This window comes from Solanum verrucosum, unplaced genomic scaffold (genome assembly GCF_900185275.1).
Source record: "Solanum verrucosum unplaced genomic scaffold, falcon-dt-bn FXZP01000277.1, whole genome shotgun sequence".
Lineage (NCBI taxonomy): Eukaryota > Viridiplantae > Streptophyta > Magnoliopsida > Solanales > Solanaceae > Solanum > Solanum verrucosum.
The window spans coordinates 2593396-2613929 of NW_026019945.1; the positions used below are offsets into that span (position 1 = coordinate 2593396).

The 20534-nt window shown below is 34.5% G+C and overlaps 3 protein-coding genes and 1 long non-coding RNA gene across 4 annotated transcripts; 1 reads left to right on the forward strand and 3 right to left on the reverse strand.

The window, feature by feature from the left end:
* Positions 1 to 1666: 1666 nt before the first annotated feature.
* Positions 1667 to 4325, reverse strand: LOC125808562 (lysine-specific histone demethylase 1 homolog 2). Its single transcript, XM_049488245.1, has 2 exons — positions 2759 to 4325; positions 1667 to 2412 (listed from the first exon to the last, which is right to left on the reverse strand). Exons 1-2 carry the CDS (start codon positions 4302 to 4304, stop codon positions 1667 to 1669), a joined length of 2292 nt encoding a protein of 763 aa, XP_049344202.1. The 5' UTR covers positions 4305 to 4325.
* A 5524-nt stretch (positions 4326 to 9849) lies between these two features.
* Positions 9850 to 15790, reverse strand: LOC125808637 (uncharacterized). The gene is made up of 4 exons (XR_007441740.1): positions 15533 to 15790; positions 11114 to 11349; positions 10632 to 11005; positions 9850 to 9885 (listed from the first exon to the last, which is right to left on the reverse strand). It is a non-coding gene; the product is annotated as an uncharacterized LOC125808637 (long non-coding RNA).
* On the forward strand, positions 9969 to 11485 carry LOC125808581 (uncharacterized). Its single transcript, XM_049488259.1, has 2 exons — positions 9969 to 10383; positions 10634 to 11485. Exons 1-2 carry the CDS (start codon positions 10155 to 10157, stop codon positions 11422 to 11424), a joined length of 1020 nt encoding a protein of 339 aa, XP_049344216.1. The 5' UTR covers positions 9969 to 10154; the 3' UTR covers positions 11425 to 11485.
* LOC125808551 (receptor-like protein kinase THESEUS 1) lies at positions 12001 to 15543 on the reverse strand. The gene is made up of 2 exons (XM_049488240.1): positions 12578 to 15543; positions 12001 to 12156 (listed from the first exon to the last, which is right to left on the reverse strand). Exon 1 carries the CDS (start codon positions 15284 to 15286, stop codon positions 12770 to 12772), a length of 2517 nt encoding a protein of 838 aa, XP_049344197.1. The 5' UTR covers positions 15287 to 15543; the 3' UTR covers positions 12001 to 12156; positions 12578 to 12769.
* Positions 15791 to 20534: the final 4744 nt, after the last annotated feature.

Consider the following 20534-nt stretch of genomic DNA (forward strand, 5'->3'; position numbering starts at 1 on the left):
AATTTTTTTTAAAAAAAAAACACTTTTTCAAATTAACAAATTGGCTTCCCAATAAAATTATTAAAATGTTTGGCCACTTTTTTATTTCAAAGAATAAATAGCTTAGTAAAAGAGTAACAATCAATTCATAAAATAACACATGTATTTTATGATCAAGTATCATGCATTTATAAATTATAATATATGCATGTATAACTTGTAATAGATGTGAATTAGTATGTCTTTCAACTCTACTACAATTTTTCATCATTTGTACAATTATTACTATCATTTCCTTGAATAATTTGTAGAATAAAATTTGCATATTGAAGATTATATTTTTATTGTTTACCATAAGTTTGATTTACTAATGATAATTTTTTTTTATGGTTAAGTTGTAATCAAGCTGAAGAGCGTGCAAGTCGAAAATTGTGCAGGGGCTGTCCAAAATCTGCTAAGTGCAATGGCTGTGTTAGGTGTGTGTGCTTCAGTTGCAGTATGTGTACATTTGAAGATTGCAAATGCCGTGCATGTGTCGACTTTTTCAACAACATTTGATGAAGTACCTCTTCGTCAACGTGTCTGCTTCTAATCAAGGGTATTTATAAAATTTCTATACTTTCTTCATTTTAATTTGTTCATGTTGTTTTTTTTAGTGTTTTATATATTTATATATATATGACAATTACTTTTACTACTATATAGAAGCCTCTAGGAGTACCTACCTAAGCAGGCACCTCTTCGTTAACGTATCTGCTTTTGATCGAGGGTATTTATGAAATTTATGTACTTTCTTCGTTTTAAATTTGTTTATCTTGTTTACTACTATATAGAAGACTCTAGAAGTAGACACCTCTTCGTTGATGTGCTTGTTTCTAGTCAAGAATATTTATGAAATTTTTATACTTTCTCCTTTTTAATTTGTTTCTCTTATTTTTTTCAGTCTATTATATATTTAAAATTACTACTATATAGAAGACTCTAGGAGCACGACATTTTAGTCTTTTATATATTTGAAATTACTACTATATAGAAGACTCTAGGAACAAGGCACCTCTTTGTCAATATTTTTGCTTCTAGTCGAGGGTGTTTATAGAACTTCTATACTTTTTCTATAGTCAAGGGTGTTTATGGAATTCCTACAAGATTAAGGGTGTATTTAAGTTTAGTTCGTCAAGTACAAGGGTGTTTTTAACATTGTCAATAGTTCGGAGATAAAACTAATAATTCACGTCAAATTTAAGGGTGTTTTCAATACTTTTCTGTTCATATATTTGAAAATTACGTACGGAAGTTTATAATTAAAGAAGAAATAAATAAATTGACACACAGCTGATATGCATTCAATTGGTTTCTTTCATTTTCAGCACTTTGCTTGTACAAGTTTAATCACATCCTAATTTCTCTCCTTTCTTTAAAAAAAAATTATACAACTTTGACTACAAAAGGGAGCAAAAATCTATTAAGCCTACAAGAAAGTTTGCACTATCCAGGAGTACAAAAGACAAGCATACAGAAAAATATCCACAACATAACCAACAGCACAAAGTAGGAAGGCTTGAAACTCCCAAACCAGATGCAAATTGCACATTCCTCGATCCTTTTTCACACTCTGCTGCCAGTTGCACAATATATACCTGCGAGCAACATGAATACAGTATATTGAAGAAGCTTAGCTTATATATACTCAAGGTAACTGACTACTATTGTTGCCTGCCTTCTGCTTGGCAGTACAGCTTCGACTCCTTCTTCTACCTTTTCGAGCATTAACAATTTTAGCAGCCAAAGAATGGCCTTGAACTCCTAGTCCATTCGCTCCCACTAACTTTAACCCAAGACCTTTAAGCAACTCTGACAATTTGCAATTGTTTCCCTCCTTCACCAACTGCAGCTCATGTGCTTGCTCACGAGACACAACTGTATAAAGCTGCAGTGATGGATTTAATAAATGTTGAGGCATATTATCTGCCTCCACTGTATTAAATTCATCGTTGGATCTTCCAAAAGTAACTCTCATGAGTCCTAAAGATTTAGAATCACAAGTGAGGGGATCAAATACAAATAAGAACTTCCCGAATGCTAGATCTGGCTTTATGAACAACTCTTCCAAGACATCATTGCTTGGTCCAACATTCTTTGATACAGTCCTCCTTGGATTATTTTGCCTCGCTTTCATGGTTTGGGAAATGTGAGAAGCTTCTCTTAAGCCACTCAAATAGGCTCCATGCATGGTGGCTGGATGTTGTCGAATCGTAGCCTCTCCAGCAAAAAACAACCGACCTCCAAGATTTTCTGCAAGTATGTCATAATCACTGCCAGATGACTGAACACGAATATGTGAATATGAGCCAAACGAAAAGGGGTCACTTCCCCATTTTGTGCATATGGATTGTATAGGATCAGGCACGCTTATTCCCTTTGGTTCATATATGCCTGTCGAAGTAGCCAGGTGAAAATCAAAACCAGATTTCAGGTTCTTCCTCAAAGAACAAAAACAGGGAAAAGAAAATTAAAAATCTATCTAGTCTTATATAAATATGGATGATACGTCCCCAAGGAGACCTCCTAGTGGTTAAATCATGACAATAAGGTTGAAATCCCTACAACAACATATGGTGTGAACCCATTTTCTCCGGCCTCCATGAGCAGGATCACATGGGAAGCCTGTTGTTTGTTACCTGGACAGGCTGATTGGTGGATTAGTCGAGGTGCGTGTAAGTTGACCCAGACACCATCCATAGAAAAAATATAAAGATACAAAAACAAAGATAGATGATACCTTTGAGAATGTTAATCACTCGATTAATTAAAGTGGATGGCTCTGTGCTTTCGAAAAGTTGAGCAGCGTCACCAGCAACAAGTGCAATAAGTACTGGACCCCCAGAAACAGTATGGTAACTGTAAAATAAGAAGTACTCTCCTCGTCTGTGGCTATGATGGTTGAGGCAACCGAAGGTATCCAAGTCTTCTCCCCAAAAAATATGAGGGAATACCATGGCAACCTTATTCAGCAACCCAAATCCTAGCCTATCAATAGCTTCAAGCTTCTTCTCAGGTAACTCTGGTTCAAATCTAATTGATCTTCTTTTTAGTACCCCAAGAGGAACAGTACATAGGACCATGTCTGCCTGAAAAAGTTGGTCCCCAGCAACGACCTCAACTCCTTCATTTCCATACTTTATCGTCTGAACAGTCTTTCCATAGAATATAGGAACTCCTTTGCACAGTGCTCTGATCATACCCCGATTTCCACCAGCAAGAAAACAATGATCACCACCCATTTCATAAGGGTCGTCCTGATCCCAATAGGCAGCAGAGAGTTCCGAGAGGCATCCAGCATTTGCATATTCCAAGTTTGCAAAATGCCAATGCAGAAGTTGCTTCTCCTCTTTAGTTTTAGCCACACAATATAATCGTCTAAGTGTCTCCAAAACAGAGCCTAACGAGACATCAGTAGCCAATCCACTTACGATTTTTCTTAGCTCAGTAACTTTGTCTAGTAGCTTATTGAAAATGAGTTCAATTGTGGAATCAACTACTGCATCAACAGGAGCACCATCAGGCTTGTATAAAGGACACTTATCTCTAACCTTGTGAAGCGGAATGGAAAGTTGTCTAGCCAAAACTCCCAAAGGATTCGCATGGATACCAGTTATAACACTGCCACCAAGATCCACAGCAGCAAACTTTCCCTTCCATCCCATTTTCTCAGTATAAACTCTCCCTCCAGGTCGGTGCCTACCTTCAAGGATACTTACCTTGAATCCAAACGACATCAGTTGCCTTGCTGCAGCCAAACCAGCGAGTCCAGCACCAACAATAATTACAGACCCTTCACTAGGTTCCTCAGGAAGATTAGATACAAATGACGGTGAAACCCCAAAATTTATATACCCATTACTCAAAAGAAAATCATATGCTATGGCTACCAAATGTTCATACTCAACACTTACAGTTTCCCTTATCCTTCCTTTGTTCAGCCAAATATGCACATTCTCCCTCCATTTTGCAAGAATATGGTTTCTCACAACGATGTAATCGTTTTGCTCTTTCCCATCCAGTTCACTTACAACTCCAGCCTTTATTTCTTCTTCAAGAAGGTCATCAATTGGGAAGCCCAAAGAAAGAGCAATCAAGGCCTCTTTTTCAGTTTCTTTCTCCAAATCTTTCTTCGTTCTAATCTTCTTCCTCACCGGCCCACCCAACTGCTCATCCATGAAATTATCCATCAAATTCTCATCATAATTCCTAGAAGCTATCCTCTTTCTCACAGGTCTCTTTGAGATTGACCCCCCTGAATTTGGGATTTCCATTTTTCTTTTCATATTCCCAACAAATTGGTATTTCTACAACGATGTTACACTGAACTCGCGCTAATTATAGCCTGAATTCACTTCAAAATTCCAAGTCTCCGCAACCTGATACCAATTCAACCTACATAAAGTAAAACAAAATTATTTTCCAGAAAAATTGTAACTTACACTAAATTGGATATTAAAATTGATCATGGAAAGCTAGTACAAAATGTAACAATCAGATTGGAATTTTCAATTTCTATACTGAAAAGGCGTCACAAAGTACTATCTCAATTTCAAATTCGAATTATATCATGAGAATTAGGGATTCATGAGAAACAGTGATGGATTAGGGTTTTTGTTTCATGAGAAAGAAAACTTACAATTTCAAGCCCAGTGGAGATCCTGAAGGTGTTCGGAGAAGCAAAGAATTCACGGTGGAAAGGTTTACTCCGGCGACATTTGAAATTGGCGGGCGAAAAAGGGGAATTAGGGTCCGAATTTCAAATTGGGTTTGAGTGTTCAAAATCTGATGCAATTTTTTATTACATCCATATATTATCCATTTAACTGATAACCGTTCGTCAGTTTGGAAAAATTGACCAAAAACGTCCTTCTGTTAACTTTTTCTTCTATTTTAACGGAGTTTACTGTATCATGCAACTTATTTTTAATGCCTTCCTACTTTGTGCTGTTGGTTATGTTGTGGATATTTTCTTGTATGCTTGTCTTTTGTAGGGACCAAGGACAAGTATACCCCGAAAATATCGTAAATAGTATGCAGATACCTTTCGTTATACTTTTAGAATATTGGTGCTCCTACCGTCCAAAAATTAGAACATATATACCCTTCACTCTAACGAAAGACTAAATAGGGACATGTATGTGCAATCTTATCCGTCGAATCGGTGGATAAGATAATGACACGTGTATGTCTGTTAGTATGAAGGATATATATGTCACGCCCCGAGCCTACACCCTGGACGTGGCCGGCACTCGAAGACCATTTCTGGTCCCCAAGCAAATCCTCATCCTGGCTGACTCCAAGCGGAATACTAACTTAAGCATACAAGAGCTTAAAACTGAATAAGAGTTTATAAACTCAACTTTATAAATCTTTAACTCAAAAGAAAACTCTGTATAATAGAATATATATACAACTCGCCATAAAAGGCAACTTTAGTCTTCAAAACATTTAACAAAATAAATGAAGAGACTTCTGAAACTCTATTGTCTATCTATGAAGCCTCTAACTGATAAAGATGGAAGCCGGGACAAGACCCACGACCTCCTAACAACTGATACAACTGAAAGGTAAATGAAATCCTCCGGAAGCAAAGAGGCTTGTCATAGCTAACTGGAACTCCCGGATGTATCAACGAATCTCCTGTTGATGATCCTGAATACCTGTGTCTGCATCATAAAAAGATGCAGGCCAAATGGCTCAGTACGTGGAATGTACGAGTATGTAAGCTGGAAATCTAAACAACATAGGCTAGAAGAAACACTGGAATAAACTGAATAACTTACCTCTTTTTCAAACTTTCTCAACTCAAGGAATACTCAAAACTACTCAAACTTACTCAACTCAAAAGATAGATACTGGACTCAAAGACAGATACTCAACTCAAAGATATATACTCAACTCAAGATATATACTTAACTCAAAGATACTTAACTCAAGGATACTCGACTCTTGAATAACTGAACTCAACCTGACTGACTTCTTTCAATATAAGGTAATTTAAAACAAGTGCGATATAAAGAAAGACTGTTTAAAACATGCTATAAACTCTGAGTGTATACAAGGATACAATAAGTCTGAGATGTATATAGAAATACAATTGAACTGATGTATATAAAATACAATAATTTCTGTGTATGAAAATACAATAACTGCTGTGGGAGTTTCTCTAACCGACAACCATCACATAAGAGCTATAGTGATGATACAGCGATTGACCTCACGCTGCCAGAGCATCTTATACCCGGCCAAAGGTATAAGACCTGAACTGCCTAATGGATCCACTAGTCTAATCTGAAAAGGATTCATCTAAAAAGTATGATCCTTTTCTACCCATGGTAGCTAACATGGTTCTATGGGGGCTGTGGGTTCTTTGAACGCTCCCCCAATTCGGTGCTCGATACTACTCCCAAAATGTACTGGCTCTTATGTTTTTAAAACATATTTATTCCTGCTGATATGAGATAATTACTCAAAAACTAGCCCGAAGGCTCTTTGGAAATCTCAATTTCCAACCTTGTTTAGATGTAAAGACATTTCTTTAAAACTCCTTTGGGAATACATAGTTCCCTAATAACTTTGAGAAATGAACTCAACTTTAAACTCTTGACTCTTTACTCTTTACTTGACTTGAAACTCTTTACTTTACTTGAACTCTTGGCTTGATGTGAAACTCTTAACTTAACATGAAATTCTTAACTTTGACTTGACTTGAAACTCTTGACTCAGAACTCTTCATTCTTTACTTAACTTGAGCCTTAAAATGAAGTTAAAACGATCAATGAAGACTCTTGGAAAACCTTAAAGACTTGTTTTGACTTACCTACTTCTAAGCTTGACTTCACTTGACTTGGAAACTAACTTCACTTGATTTTGAAACTAGCTTCACTTGACTTGGAAACTAACTTCACTTGAATTGGAATTATGAATTCAAGGGTAATGATTTGTGTTTGGAAAGACCCCATGATGATTAGGAATAATTTAGGACAGCTAGACTTAAGAAAAAAATTCGAAATTTAATTCTAAAAACAGAACAGATTCTGTTCACAGAGGTAAACACAGCTGCAACGCAGACTTGCTTCAGGCAAGCTGCCCAACTTTTCTCCTTCATGTTGCCAACTCTAAACCCTCTCAACCTCAAAGGTTCTTTTCCCAAACACTTGGGGTCATAAACCCCTCAACATACAGTGGATTCCACTAAAAAACGCAACCAGATCCTATCCCAAATCAGCAAGAACTTCAACAACACAACCAACAACTTCAACAACCAAAATACATCTTTTCTTGGAATTAAAAACGAGTTGGTGTGTGGGGGTATGAACCAACCAACACTAAGGATCATAAAATCCCTCAATATACAATAGATTTCAGCTTAAGAACACAACCAAATCATGTCCCACAACCAACAATAACTTCCACAACACAACTAACAACATCAACAACAACTAACAACTTCAACAACTTCAACAACAAATCCAATCTTTTCTCAAATCATAAAATGAGCTTGGTGTGTGGGGGAAAGGATCAACCCACACTAAAGAACTCACATACCTGATTAGGGATCACCCCCGACGAAAATCCACGACGATCCTTAGCTTCTTCTTCTCTTTCTCCTCTTCTTTTCCTCTTCTTTCTCTCTAAAACCCTCACTCTCACTCTTTTAAAAAGGGACAAAAATGATCCAAACATCAGTCTAACACCTTAATATAACCCAAAGAAATGATTAGGGAAAAGACCAAAATACCCTTAAAATTTTCGGACTAAACAAACTGCACTGTGCGACTGTGCGACTGTGCCAACAGCCCAACTTCCAAAGGGCATAAGTCACTCATACGAACTCGGAATCAAGAAAACTCGGTGGCGTTGGAAAGATCATTCCAAGGGCTTTCCAGACATAACTAGAAATTCACCTAAATCATTTTGAGCTAGGAGATACGACTGCTCAAAGTTGACCAAAAACTCACCTTTTTTCCATAGCCAAATTTTCCAGATTCTTTCCAAAATGACTATTTCCAATTCAACTCTTCTTGGAACTCAATGTGCTACACCTAGGGACCTTAACTTAACACTCAAGAAATTTTTTATTCCTCGGTAAAATCCCACTCCACATGAAGGATGGCTCGAGTCTTAGTTCGAAAATTCTCTGGGGTGTTACAATATATGCTCTAGTTTTTGGACGGCAAAAGCACAAATATACCAAAAATATGACGAAGAATATCTGCATATCATTTACGATAGTTCAAGGGTATATTTGTCCTTTTTCCCTCTCTTGTACTCCTGGATAGTGAAACTTTCTTCTAGGCTAAATAATTTTTTGCTCCCTTTTGTAGGCAAGTTGTATAATTTTTTTAAAGAAAGGAGAGAAATTAGGATGGGATTAAACTTGTACAAGCAAAGTGCTGAAAATGAAAGATACCAATTGAATGCATGTCAGCTTTGTGTCAATTTATTTATTTCTTCTTCAATTATAAACTCTCGTACGTAATTTTCAAATATCTAAAGAGAGAATTATTGAAAACACCTTTAAACTTGACGTGAATTATTAGTTTCATCTCCAAACTATTGACAGTCTTAAAAACATCGCTGCAGTTGACTAACTGTAAACACACCCTTGATCTTGTAGGAATTCCATAAACACCCTCGACTATAGAAATTCCATACACCCTCGACTAGAAGCAGGAATGTTGATGAAGAGATACATGTTCCTCTTCTATATAGTAATAATTTTCAAATAAATAAAAGACTGAAAAAAGAGAAACAAATTAAAACGGAGAAAGAATAAAAATTTCATAAATATCCTCGACTAGAAACAAGCACATCAACAAAGAAGTGTCTTGCTCCTAGAGTCTTCTATATAGTAATAAATAAGATAAACAAATTTAAAGTGAAGAAAATATAGAATTTCATAAATACTCTTGGCCAGAAGAAAACACGTGAAAGAAGAGGTGCTTACTTAGGTAGCGGCTCCTAGAGTCTTCTATATAGCAGTAATTTTCAAATATACAAAATACTAAAAAAAAACATGAACAAATTAAAATGAAAAAAGTATAGAAATTACATAAATATCCTTGACTAGAAACAGACACACCCCGACAGACGGAGAGGTCCTTGCGCATCAAATGTGGTTGAAAAAGTTGACGCATGCACGGCATTTCCAATCTTACTTAAAACTTAAAATTTTGCTCACAAATTAGTGTATAATGAGATTTTCTCATATATATTACTTTATAAATTTTATATAAAATCCATATTGATTTCTATTTATTTTTTAATTATTCAAAAATGTTATTAATCTCCAAACAACTTGAATAAACATGCTCTAAGTCAACTTTAATGTACAAGGACGGTGGAGTCGACAATGTAGTTCATGTCCGAAGATGTGTTCACGGAGGAAATGTAGGCAGGAATCTAGGTTTCTTGAAAAACATGTTAGTGTTCTACGTATCCGTTTCAATTTATGCGACACATATATTATTTTAGTCCATTAAAAAGAATGAAATACTTTTAAATGTAAAAACGATTAACTTTACTCATTTATCCTTAATTGAAAACTTTTATAATCATGACATGGTTAATTCTACGAGTTTCAAAAGTTATATAGCTACACAAATGACATGACGTGTTTAAACAAATTCAAAAGTTATCATTTCTTTCTTTCGTTCAAGCTAGACTAGTTTTCCGGTTTCCCAAACAAGTCATTATAACCAGAACACATAACGGATAACTGCATAAACCAACAATAACAACAATATATCCCGTGAGGCAGAGAAGGATAGAGTGTACGCAGACCTTCAGTATTGTGTTTATAAGGCAACTTGTAAATGTATAATGAAAAATATTTTAAGTCATGTGATTTTGCTTCCAGATCTGCAAGAGAAATTGTCAACTACCTTTCTTATAAAGGATGCAAGCCCCAAAGCATTGACTAAATGTTACAAATTACTTTTTTAACTGCAATTAAGATTGAATGAACCAGAAGCTATAAAACTAGTAGTAGTATTTTACTGGCAAATTGCAGAAAATATAATATGAACTAAAAGAAGAATTGAAAAGAATCCCCTTGGATTACTCTATAAGAGGCCAAGGGAGAAGACAAACTAGGACATATTGAGCTTCATCCAGCTTGCGCGGAGATAATGAGTAACCTAAAAAACAAGTGGTTTTTCGCCATTGTGATACTCTTCCTAGCTGGTCTAACGGAGATCAATGGAGGAGAGCTCATAACATGCACCAATAAGAAAAGCAAATGCTTTCTGAAACCACTGAATTGCCCTGCAGAATGCCCATCAAAATCTCCAAGTGACCCGAAGGCTAAAGTTTGCTATGTCAACTGTAATTCCCCGGTGTGCAAGCCTGAGTGCAGAAGTAAGAGATTCTCTATGTTCTTAAACATTTTCTGTTTCATGTTATATTCACATTTGTTTGAACTTCGACTTTCTTGTGCTAGACCTTAAGCTCGCAAACACAAAAGTATTGTACACACTTTCCTAAAACGATTGGGCTAAAAAAAAGTCTCCAAAAATGTTTTCAAAAAAACATGTTCATTTGAAACAAATTGAAGGATGATGATGATACTTCCCAAAAATCTAAAATTCTTGATCAATGATACTTACAGACAGGAAGGCGAATTGCAATCAACCCGGAGCAGCATGCTTGGATCCTCGCTTCATTGGTGGAGACGGAATTGTCTTTTACTTCCATGGCAAGAGCAATGAGCATTTCAGCTTAGTTTCAGATCTTAATCTCCAGATTAATGCTCGTTTCATTGGCTTGCGACCTGCTGGTAGACCCCGAGACTACACATGGATTCAAGCTCTTGGAGTACTCTTTGACATGCATGCTTTCTCAGTGGAGGCTACCAAGGCAGAGTCTTGGGACGACGAAGTTGATCATCTGAAATTCTATTATGACGGAAAAGAGTTAGGCTTACCAGAAGGCTATCCATCTATATGGGAATCTTCTGAAAGCGGCATCAAGGTAGAAAGAACTGCGAGCAAGAATGGTGCTTTTATCACACTACCAGAAGTAGCAGAAATTTCAGTAAATGTAGTACCTATTACCAAGGAAGATGACAGGATCCACAACTATCAGTTACCTTCTGATGACTGCTTCGCTCACCTGGACGTGCAGTTCAGATTCTATGGCCTCTCAACGAAGGTTGAAGGCATTCTTGGCCGGACTTACCAGCTAGACTTCAAAAATCCAGCAAAACCAGGTGTTGCAGTGCCCGTAGTGGGAGGTGAAAAGACGTACAGAACTTCAACCCTTTTGTCTTCCAAATGTAATTCCTGTATCTTCTCTCCAGCTGGAGTTTTGAAAGAATCAGACCCCCTAGTCATGGATTATGGGACTTTAGATTGTACTGCAGGATCAAGCGGTGGCCATGGAATAGTTTGCAGGAAATGAGCACCCAATTGGGATATTATTTCTTTTGTCAGTTGCAGATAATAAAAAGCATGATTTTCAGTTCTTAGGCTATGTTTATTCCATAACCAAGTTTCTTTCCTCAAGGGCACATGATACAGACATGTCCTAGTTCAAAATTACAAATTTGTAATCTGCAAATGTGTATCTAAGATTTCAAACAAACTTTTCAAGAATGACTTGTGAAAAAGTGCTACAATTGAATACACTAAAAGAGTTGCTAAGAACTTAATAATTAGGCCAATATTGCATCAGAGTAAACTATAGAAATTAGCAGCATATGATATAAAAGGTCTAACATAACAGATGAATCAGATTTCCCACATACTAATAACTAGATGTTTAAGATGTTTAGAATCCCGCAACACAACTTTTATATAGGATTAGTGTATGCAAAACAGAAAATCTGGGTTCAACTGAACTGTTTCATACCACTTGGATGGCAGCTCCATCTATAATAGTCGAAGCAGATTCCGAACATGGAGGTTATCTCACAACAACGATCAGTTTAAGAGAGCATCGTTAATCAGCAGTAACAGCATGACAAACTCAGCCACCATCAGAAGATAATTCAGCAGAAGTGCTGCAACAATTGATTAATATTGTTTCTCTCTACATCACTGATTACGAAGCTTTGACAATTTATAGTCATGACATCTATGAGTAAAAAGAGGCAACTCTATCACCTATGTAATAGTTCATACAAGGTTACAACTAGGGGTCGTTTGGTTTGAAAATGAGTTATGATGGGATAAGTTATGTTGGGATAAGTTATGTTGGGATTAGTTATGATGGGATAAGTTGTGTTGGGATTATTTTTTATTGAGTGTTTGGTTTGTTGTATTCAAAATAATAAATTTTAAGAACAATTTATTTGTTTACAAAAATGCCCTTCATTAATGTAAAAAGTGATATAACAAAAGGGTTGAAAGAGACATTTTTGTCATTTACCTATTTTATCCCGGGATAAGTTATTCCGGGATTACTATACCACCCAAGGAGAGGGATAACTTATCCCGGTACTAATTATTAATCCCGGGATAAGTTATCCCGAACTTGCCAACCAAACAACAAAATAAACGGTACTATGATTTAATCCCGGGACTATTTGGTATTATCCCTCACACCAAACGACCCCTTAGTATTACAAAGACAAATTTCAATGGATGCCCAGCTCCACCAATCATTTACAGTACATACCCGAGCATTTATTAGGAAAAATGACCCAAATACTATGATTGAAAAGATTTTTAAATCACATTAATATTTTGTTGAAGCCACAAAATAAAAATTATGGGATGTCACATACACCAGAGACTGTTCCTTTTCACCTTCCCCGTGGATTTACCAGTTGAGAGAAAACAGCACTAGTGGCAGCATCCTCTGCATCATCATCAGTTCCAGAGTTGATCCCTTCGATCATACTCACACTGTTGTCAAATGGCTCAAATGGTGTCAAAGGTATGCTGGGTATATGGTTCATGCTGTTATCATCGGGCTCTGCCAGAGCTGATGAGGTTTCCTCAAGCTGAAGAGCATATTCTAGATTCCATAGAACATCCCCCATGGAAGGTCTATCAACTCCATGGTCAGCCAAACACTTCTCCGCAGTCTCCCCAAACTTCTTGAGGGAGGCTGAATTCACCTTCCCTGTAAGATTTGGGTCCATTATCTGATCCAACATGCCTTTCTTTTGCCAAGTCATGGCCCACTCAGCTATATTGACTTGATCCCGTGGTAGGACAGGATTCAATGCAGGTCTGGTGCAGAGCACTTCCATTAGGACAACACCAAATGAATAAACATCTGATTTCTCAGTAAGCTGCTGTCTTCTAAAGTACTCGGGATCCAGGTAACCAAAGCTACCTTTAACAGCAGTGCTGACATGGGTCTGATCAATAGCTGGTCCAGCTTTAGAAAGACCAAAATCAGCAACTTTAGCTACAAAGTTCTCGTCCAAGAGTATGTTTGTAGTTTTCACATCACGGTGAATGATGCTCTGCGATGCACCAGTGTGGAGGTAATGCAGCCCCCTAGCAGCACCTATACAAATCTCAAGACGCTGCTTCCACAAAAGAGATGGAAGATCCGTTCCATAAAGATGACTTCGGAGAGGCCCATTTGCCATGTATTCATAAACCAAAATCATTTCTGATCTTTCATCACAATAACCAATCAAAGACACAAGATGGCGATGGCGAAGCTTGGACAACATTTCAATTTCTGTTCGAAATTCAGCTAGACCTTGTTCAGATCTCGGGTTGCCTCTTTTGACAGCAAGCCTTGTCCCATCTTCTAGTGTTCCCTTGTAGACTCTACCAAAACCACCAACACCAAGAAGCAAGTTTTCATCAAACTTGTTAGTAGCATCCATTATTTCTTGGAAACTGAAGAATCGACCAAGATTGGGTGAAGCTAAGGAGATACAGCTTGCCGTTCCACTCTTTTGAGAAACTGTGGACATCTTTGTCAAAGTTAAAGAGTTTCCATACAGGGGAAGAGGAAGCCATGGCTGCCCCTGGCGGGAGCTCTTTGATCTGAGGGCTACCAAGCAGTAATAACACAACCCAATAATTGCTAATGCAGCTGATGCTCCTCCTACAACAGAACCAATTATAATACCTTTTTTGTTCTTTTTGTGAGGCCTCACAAATAGAGTCTCCACAGATGAAACCCCACTCAAGCTTCTAGCTCCATTGCTAATCTTCATGATTTCCAATCCATTCATAAGCGCATTGATCCAATCAGCTCCTGTGTCTGGACCAACACTGACTGTCAGAACACCTGAATTTGTTGTGGAGTTGGAGACAAAATCTTTGTAATACGGCACGTCCAAATTACCAACTGAAGACAAATCTAGGTCCAGTAAAGCAGTGTCATCATTTATGTACAGATTAAAAAGTAGAGTATTCAAGGACTCGCTCACGATATCACAAAAATGTACACGGATGAGGTACATGAAGTTTGGATCAACTGGGAACTCCCAGGTGATATTGAAATTCCCATCAACAGTATTAGCATCTCCCATGGTTTCAGCAGTAGCATAAACCCAATATGGTGCTATTTCAGGAGTAATGGTGGCTGGATATTTTATGCTTGAAGGGATAACTGAAACATTCACTGCAGAGCTATTAACATGCAGGTACTTAACATCATTCTCCCACGTTCTCCCTAGAGTATCATTCTGAGCAGTAATCAAAGGACCTCCCATGTTTAACCGATAAACAGTTTCAAGGGCTAGCCCAGAAAGGCCATTGAAAGGTGCTGGTGGAGATGCAGTCACTGCTTGATCAGGAATCAACTCATCAGGAGCTGATATAACTTCAATCGCATTAATAAACGCGACGGAGTTGTTTGAAGGGATTAAAGCAATAGTCAAGCTATCTGAAGTGACATTAATTGAGTATTCCTTAAATAGATAAGTACCCTTATATCTCTTGAAACTGAAATTGTTCAACAGAACAAAATTTTCTGTGACAACTGTGATTGAGGCAGATGTTAAGTTATGACCAGGGAGAGGATAGAAATAAAGGCGAACCCAATGTCTCCCTTCTTGATGAATATCAAATTCGTAAGATGTTGTAGTGTGGAAAATTCTAGCAGACTGGTAAATTGAAAATGGAGCAGTGGAATTAGATGTTGCAGAAATAGAATTTTCTTCACTTTCCAAAACAACTGAAGAATGGTGTGTGTCAGGAACAAAAATCTGGCCAAGAAAGGTTACATTTTTGGAAGATCCACAAGCAATCAAATATTTATCAGCAGGAGTAAAAGCAGCATTTGCCTCCTGAATCAAGAAACAGGACAGCATAAAAGCTAGAACCAAATGCACCCATAGCCCCATTTTAACAAACACCTGGTGGGCACAACAAACTCCAAATTCCCCAAGCAGACCTAAAGACTAATCTTACAAACCATTAATAGATCTATCTGAAGCAATGTGAGAGTAGCAAAGAAGCAATGAATAAAACAAGAAAAAATGAATCTTTTTCACTACTCTTACCTCATTCCTAGAGCTAAAAAAACTTAAAAGATTAAAAAATGGGTATTCAGAAAAAAGAAGAAATAAAGAAAACCCAAAGGGGAATACCTCCATGCCACCATGAAAACACAATCAAGTAGAGCTTTTTAGAGCAAAGTTTCCAAAACAGCTCTTTACAGGCTGTTGATTAGGCTGTCATTTTACAGAAGATATAGCAAAGGGGAGAAATGGAGGACCCCACAAAAGAACCCGCACCCCCACAGTTACACCAGCTGTGTTTCAATGGACATTGTGGTTTGATTTTGATACCCTCAGTATCTCAGAAAGAGCTATGAAGCTTCTGTAAGTGATACATTAAATGTAATATTTATCTATCTGTGCCAGGCTCTGTTTTGCATGAATTTAATTTTTTTTAATACTATAATGATTGAATATGATAGTTAAAAGAATACTAGGTACACTATTAATTAAGTTGCGTAAAGTAACAAACACTTCTTCATCTTTTCAATAGAAATCTCGAGTTTGAAAAAACCATTTTTACTGGTTGAAAGTATTTACTTCATGTAAATTTTTTGATGTATGAAATAATGGGATCCTACCTTATAACGATATCGAACAAGAAGGGAAAAAAAAGGGTAAATTTGGTATTGAATGAATATAGTTAACTTGTGTGTTACTGTCTTGGTGGGGCAGGGAGACCAATTTAGCCGCTTCTACGCGGCTTAAAGATACGGAGGAGACAACCAGTAACGCTACAGTTCAGCTGTCGTCACCGTCAGCTCTCAGCTGGCCGTTTGAGGTTTTGTCTGCTAACTGTAATTATCCGTTGCCGGAATCGAAATTACTGGAACAGAAACATGACTTAGTTTGAGTGAGTGTTTAAATCTTCCTTTGATATTTGATATAATGTCATTAACTTGATTTATTATTATAAATTTATGAAAATGACTCATATTCCGCTAGAAGAGATTGTCTGTATTATGTGAAAATATCATTATATTTTAAGAAATAACTAGTTACTGTTGTTGACTAATGGATCATTGTCATTTGGTAAGATTTTATAAAAATTGATAGAATTTTAGCTTTAAAAATTCAAATTACAAATCTAAAGTCTAAGTAAAATTTCAGTTTCAAAATAATATGATTTCAAATCATGATTTCATATCTGTTTAAACATATTCCTAAATTAATTTTTTCTGAAAAGTTTAATGAGTTATCATTTATATGATATAAACAAAGTTTCTTGTAATATTAAGTATAATATGTAATTATGTGTAAAAGTGTTTGAATTGATTAAGTGAGGATGTGCTTTTTAAATGAAGGATCTTGAGTTCAAATTTTCTGAATCGAATCTATTGCATGAAACTTGACTAATAATCTATCTTCTTCTTTTTTGGTGATTTGTGGTTACTATTTTAGAGTAAAAATTATTCTACCCACATTCAAAAATTATCTATATAATTTACGAAATATTACATTAATTTGATGACGGAATTTGTTAAACGTTAGTTAGACGTTAAAAATGAATTAAGGTGTATTCTATTTTAGGGTCGACCCATCAAATCTTTTTCTAATAACCGCCGCACCGTAGCACATGGCAACGTCCCCATTTGCTACTTTTTCTCTATTATTATTATTCTTTTCCTTAATTTAGAAAAAAAAAATATTATTCTTGTTTGGATTTTAGCGCTAACAATATGGGATTTTTTTTATTACATAAAAAATTCATTCTTGCAAGATCATTCATCATAGTTATGGTACACTTTTTTCCCACTATCTAAGTTTGGTTATTATTGACAAATAATTTTGATTTTCTGATTAGGATATTGGAATTTTTTAGAAGAGTTGTAATATTAATCATTTTGTAACGATAAATCACGACGATTGTTCTAATTCAATAACAATTCGATAAATTACAACTCTTAAGATGATTTATTTATCTTATGTGTCTTTAATAGAAATTATGTACTTTAAAGTGAGACTTTTTGGTGTAAAATTTAATTAATTCGATTCTTTAATTATTATAAAAATGGAAATGTAACCAAAACTTAATTGATAAATCATGGGATGAATGAATCTCCCTACTATGCTTAATCAAAGATTTTGAATTTAAGCATAAACATAAAAAAATTTTAAAAAAATGATTGATATTGAGCGCGACAAATAAAAATGGAAAAAAATGTACTAAATAAAATGATTGATAATTTGAAGAAGCATTTTGAGACAAAGGTTGAAAATGCGTATGAAAACCTTTAGGTTGAGTTCAAGGTCTTGTAACGCATTTTCTATCTTCTTTCTTCCCTTTTGTTTTTGGTGTTCACATGTCTATTCCTTTGACACTACTACATACATAACCTCTTTATTTTAACTACTCTTAAATTTTATTTTTTATTTTTTATTTTTTCTGTTTCGATTTGTTTGTTTGACTTTTATATGCTAAAATATTTTATCTTGAACATGTTACAAAAAATTGATGGATTAATAAAAAAAAACATCTTTTTGAAACGGTTTGAATTAAAAGATCGAGAAAGTAGAACAAATAACTTGGGACGGAAAAAGTATTTATCATAAGAGCAATTTCATGGTAAAAAGATTATCCACACAATCATATCAAATAATCATAATTTAGTGATTTAATGAAAAAAATATATATTTATTAATTAATAGTATTATATAATATATGTATATATAATATAGTATGGTAAGTTTTAAGAGGCTCTTATTCCTCAGTCTTTATATTGTCGAAAGAGAAAATGGAATCTTCCAACTTCTTCTATCATATGCCACGTCTGTATCACACGTGTCACGTGTACCTCTACTTTAATAACTTACAGCCATATTTGCCACGTAAAGTATTGTTTTTGGAAATTTTAGTTTCAATTCAATATTCGTTTCCTTTTAATCGTTTATTTAAAGTAGATTTACATCTTCCAATTTAAACTTTTAATATATTTTTTTGTTCTATAATGATGTAGTATCATTAATTAGTTGGGTAAGCAATTCAATATTCGTTTCCTTTTAATCGTTTATTTAAAGTAGATTTACATCTTCCAATTTAAACTTTTAATATATTTTTTTGTTCTATAATGATGTAGTATCATTAATTAGTTGGGTAAGAGTTCTAATCCGTCCATTAAAATTTATTAATCTTCCTCCATCTCAATTTATACAAAAAAAAATTCAGTTGATCTGAAAAAAAAAATTTACTACACTTTCTTATTTGGCAAGTCTTTAGTGGCATTATCAATATTTCCTTACGTTGATCTCACATATTCAACAAAAAGTCATAAATGTGTACTCTATTATTTTAAAATTTATTTATTTTAAAGCTAGTTTCGAAACATATCAAAATCTTCCTATATTTCTTACGGCATAATATATTATATATAAAGATGTTTTTTGACTTGGTCTCATCTGACATTCATGTCTTCAAACTTTTGATGCATATAACTAGACACTTAAGCGTGTATAGAATTGAACAAGTAGACTACACGTTTAATTACTTGACATTCTACACGATAATTCACCTCCTATGTGTCATGCTACGTGATGTCCTATGTGTATTATGCTAGATAAAATACATGTATTTATTAATTCAATTTTATATAATTTATGTGTCTACTTAGTATCAGCTAAATAATAACGAGCTTATTATAATTGTTTTCTCTCTAAATAATGAGTTAAATGCTAAAAAAGGAATTAATGCCAATTTTTTCACTGTAGTAGAAAAAAGATGTGTTGTATGTCCCACTAGAAACTAGAAAGACAAATTGGAAAAAAAAATTGTTGATTATTTAACTTATTTGTCGAAGATTTTTGTGTCATTTTTATTCTCTGCATTCAACTAAGTATCGAAGTTGTTAGTGCATGAAAATATGCACCGCCATTCACGGAACATGCGTCAATAATGCCGCACCGCGCGATTATATTCTGTCTTAAACTATATAATATGTCGTGAAGTCAAAATCCAAATTAGTTAAAAGCCACCACGTTACAAAATATTATTATTAATGGGTGAAAAAGTCAATATAAATTTCACGAGTATCCGTTAATATAATACTTCCATTCGAATAAATATCGAGTAATTCCGTCCAATAAAACAAAATTTTAGTATTTACTTTTTGCTGAAAATTGTTCATGAGATTCTCCGATCATTATATAGATTTCGTAATTTTCATTATTACATTGATCACTAAGCCACCATCTCAGATGCTTATTTGATTAAAGTCATGATTACCTCGATTTGAGAATAATGAATATCTATCTATATATCATAGGAGAGATAAAAGTGTCACATGTCAATACAAAAATTTAATAATTTTAAAATCTTTTAAATATGTATCTTAAATTAACTAAAAAGAAATTAGAAAAAAGGTAACCAACTATTTTAAAATTTTCCTGTTTTTGAAATACAACTTAAAAATAAAAAGTAAATATCTATCTATATATAAAAGGAGAAGAAAAAATGACACATGTCAACACCATAAATTTTCAGAATTTTAAAATAATTAATAATCAATAATTAATTAAATAAATATAGACACATGTCAATAATTAGAATTAGAACAACACATGTCAACACCACAAATTTTTAATAATTAAAAACTTAACTAATTTTAAATAATCAATAATTAATTAAATAAATATAGATACATGTCAATATTTACGATTAGACCCAATTAATTCTACGGTAGTGACACAAAATTTTAAATAAACTATAAAAAATTAGTATTAAATAATGTTAATTAATCAATAATTAATTAAATATATAGACACATGTCAATACTATATTTAGACCCATTTAATTCTATGGAAACTAAATATACTTTTAAATAATCAATAATAAATCTATTTTCTATTTATCTATCTATATATTATAAGAAGAAGAAAAGTGTTACGTGTCAACACCACAAATTTGAATAAAATCAAAAAATTAGTTAAATTTTAAAATGTTTTAAGAAAAAACTACAACAACGTTTTTTGTTCAAAATAGTTACCACACTTTTTACATTTTAAGAAGTCAAATAAAAAAATAGAAAAAGATTTAAAAAAAAAAAAGGACGGTTGAAACCAATTATCCCGTTTTCTTCCACTTTTTTTAAATTTAAAA